This window comes from Loa loa (assembly GCF_000183805.2).
Source record: "Loa loa unplaced genomic scaffold supercont3.1230, whole genome shotgun sequence".
NCBI classification, from domain to species: Eukaryota; Metazoa; Nematoda; class Chromadorea; order Rhabditida; family Onchocercidae; genus Loa; species Loa loa.
Genome location: NW_018109410.1, coordinates 1 through 2412, shown reverse-complemented (window position 1 = coordinate 2412; position 2412 = coordinate 1). Strand labels below are relative to the sequence as shown.

At 27.7% G+C, this 2412-nt stretch overlaps 1 protein-coding gene across 1 annotated transcript; it reads right to left on the bottom strand.

The window, feature by feature from the left end:
* Positions 1-15: 15 nt before the first annotated feature.
* On the bottom strand, positions 16-1418 carry LOAG_14655 (hypothetical protein; the record flags this gene model as incomplete). The annotated part of the gene is made up of 3 exons (XM_003150149.1): positions 16-195; positions 864-973; positions 1358-1418. 3 exons carry the CDS (start codon positions 1416-1418, stop codon positions 16-18), a joined length of 351 nt encoding a protein of 116 aa, XP_003150197.1.
* Positions 1419-2412: the final 994 nt, after the last annotated feature.

Below are 2412 nucleotides of genomic sequence, written 5' to 3'. Positions count from 1 at the left end.
ACAGAAACTTTTTTTTCACATAATAATTGCACAATCAGTATTACCTCTCATTTGTTGCCGGACATTTTCTCGGACAGACGCAAACGTACCATAAGCAAACATATCATCAGGTATCATATGATCACGATTCCATTGGCCACAAGCATATTCGAAAAAGTCGTCACATGGATTAGCCGATAAATTCATCGCCATCAGCTCAAATATATATATATATTTTTTAGGACCATTATTACTCATATTCAGTTATAGTCTCAGTGACAGGAGATTATTTAATTAATGATTGATAGAAAGACAAAAGAAATTATAATTATCCACGGACAAGCTTGTTTAAAACAGAGAAGTCTGGAAGGTAACACCACTCAATCTTTCAGTAACCGGATACAATGGATAACCGGAAGCAACGAAGAAATGGAGATTAAATTCGATTAATAATAGATATGCTCAACATATTTACTGCATAGTAGGATTGATAATTTCCAATTCCTAACTAAAGACAGCAACAAAATGATTAAACTCCTAAAATCCTGTGCTTTGAATGGGAACAAGAAAAATGATAACGAATTAAAATGATAACAATAAAATGATAACAACCTTATATGCTTCAATTAATGATACTTACAGGTCGGGTGTATAAGTAATTATTGAATTAATTTCTTCAAAGAATGGTTGTCTAATTCAAATTCTTTCAATATATTAAATTTTTTACCCTTAAATCAGTGTCGAAAAAAACCTAAGTTTTGGTGGATAAGTATTGAAGTTACTGTAATAAGAGGGATGAATTTTATTTAAATAAACATATTTGTTAGCTAAATTTATAAATTGAAATTATGAATAATGTATTGAAACAGAAAATGAATCCTTACAAGGTTATTTGCTGCTTGAATGCAACCTTTTGTTAAGCATACCCGTTTTCCAACATCCTCATGAATTACCATGCTGTTGTCAATATTATTGAGGCCTTTTTTCTTCAGATCTACAAAAAATAAAAAATGGAAGATAGAAAAATGACAGTAAATCGTTTATATTATGCAATGAATCCTTCCAAAATAGTAATTAATAGTGATAATGAATTTATCGTTCCAAACGAGATGTATACACATAAAGAAGTTAATAAATATCATAGGAATCAGTTCTTAAGAGTTATAACAAAATTTTTAGTGACATATTTGATGGATAACTTTTGTATTTCATACATAGTTTTTCCCTTCTTAAAATCTCAATTGTCAATAAGTAAAATGTTTTCTGGAATCTTTTGAACATTTCTTTGAAAATAAAATTTGCCAAGTGATATTACTTTGAAATGATTAAATATCGCAAATCATCTGAAGGAAGTGGAGACGAAATTGGACAAACTTACTAGCAATATCATTAGTTAAAGGTAAGTATAATGCTAATAATATAACGATAGTTGTAACCATAAGAAATGTAAGCAAAACAAAAAATTGCTCAAGTGACGTCCGCCGGCGCCACCACTGAAAATTAATAGAAAATTAGTTGTAATGTATGATTTTCTTTTTTTTCTCTTAAAAATTTCAAATATTTTCACATTTTTGAATTTAATTTAACAAATTCAAAATGTTGTCAAGTTGGATTAAAGGCCAAAAGTTGAAAAGAAAAAGAATTGTTGGCATTAATTCGACAATATGGATAAATAAAAAATGATGCAAAACCTAAAAATTATACCGGATTCACTTTATTTCTATTTTCCTAATCATTTTAGATGCTATTTTTTAAAATTTCCTATTTTATATTTGCCTAAGCCTTGTTTTACCATTTTCAACTTATTTGTCTTCATTCATTGTTTTCGCTGATTATTTCATATTGATTCATTAAATCTTACTATTTATTCGTTTATCATTAAATGGTATTATAGCATATTATACTGCGTGTGGTAAATTAAAAAATTAAAAAAATTAAATTAAAAACAAATTCAAATTTAATAAGAAAATTTTGAAATTCGATAGAAGTTTTCTTAGTGAAAAGCTTTGCATTTCACCATTTCTAAGTTTTGCTGCTATGATAAATTCAACGGTTACTTCTGCGCCATTAACTTCTTTAGTTCAAAATTTTTCCAGCAGTTTTATTAAAGTAAAATTTAACAATTTCAATTGAGCAAAAAGGCAAAAAAAAAAAACGAAAAACTGACAGTAATTATATTCCACGCAATCATACATCATAAAATATTGTTTCTATTAATGAAAAATGATATAACTCTGCTCACGAAATGTAAGTTCTAATATTATTTGGATGTTAGCTGCTAAATACTGTCGGTAAAACCACCGTTGGTACTAATGAAACTAATGAAGAGACAAAGAACTACCTTTACACTAATTAAATTGTTTCTTTACTAGAAATAACAGTAACAACTATTATTCAGTGTAAAAGCCAAAGAAGTAGTAAACGTTAAAAGAT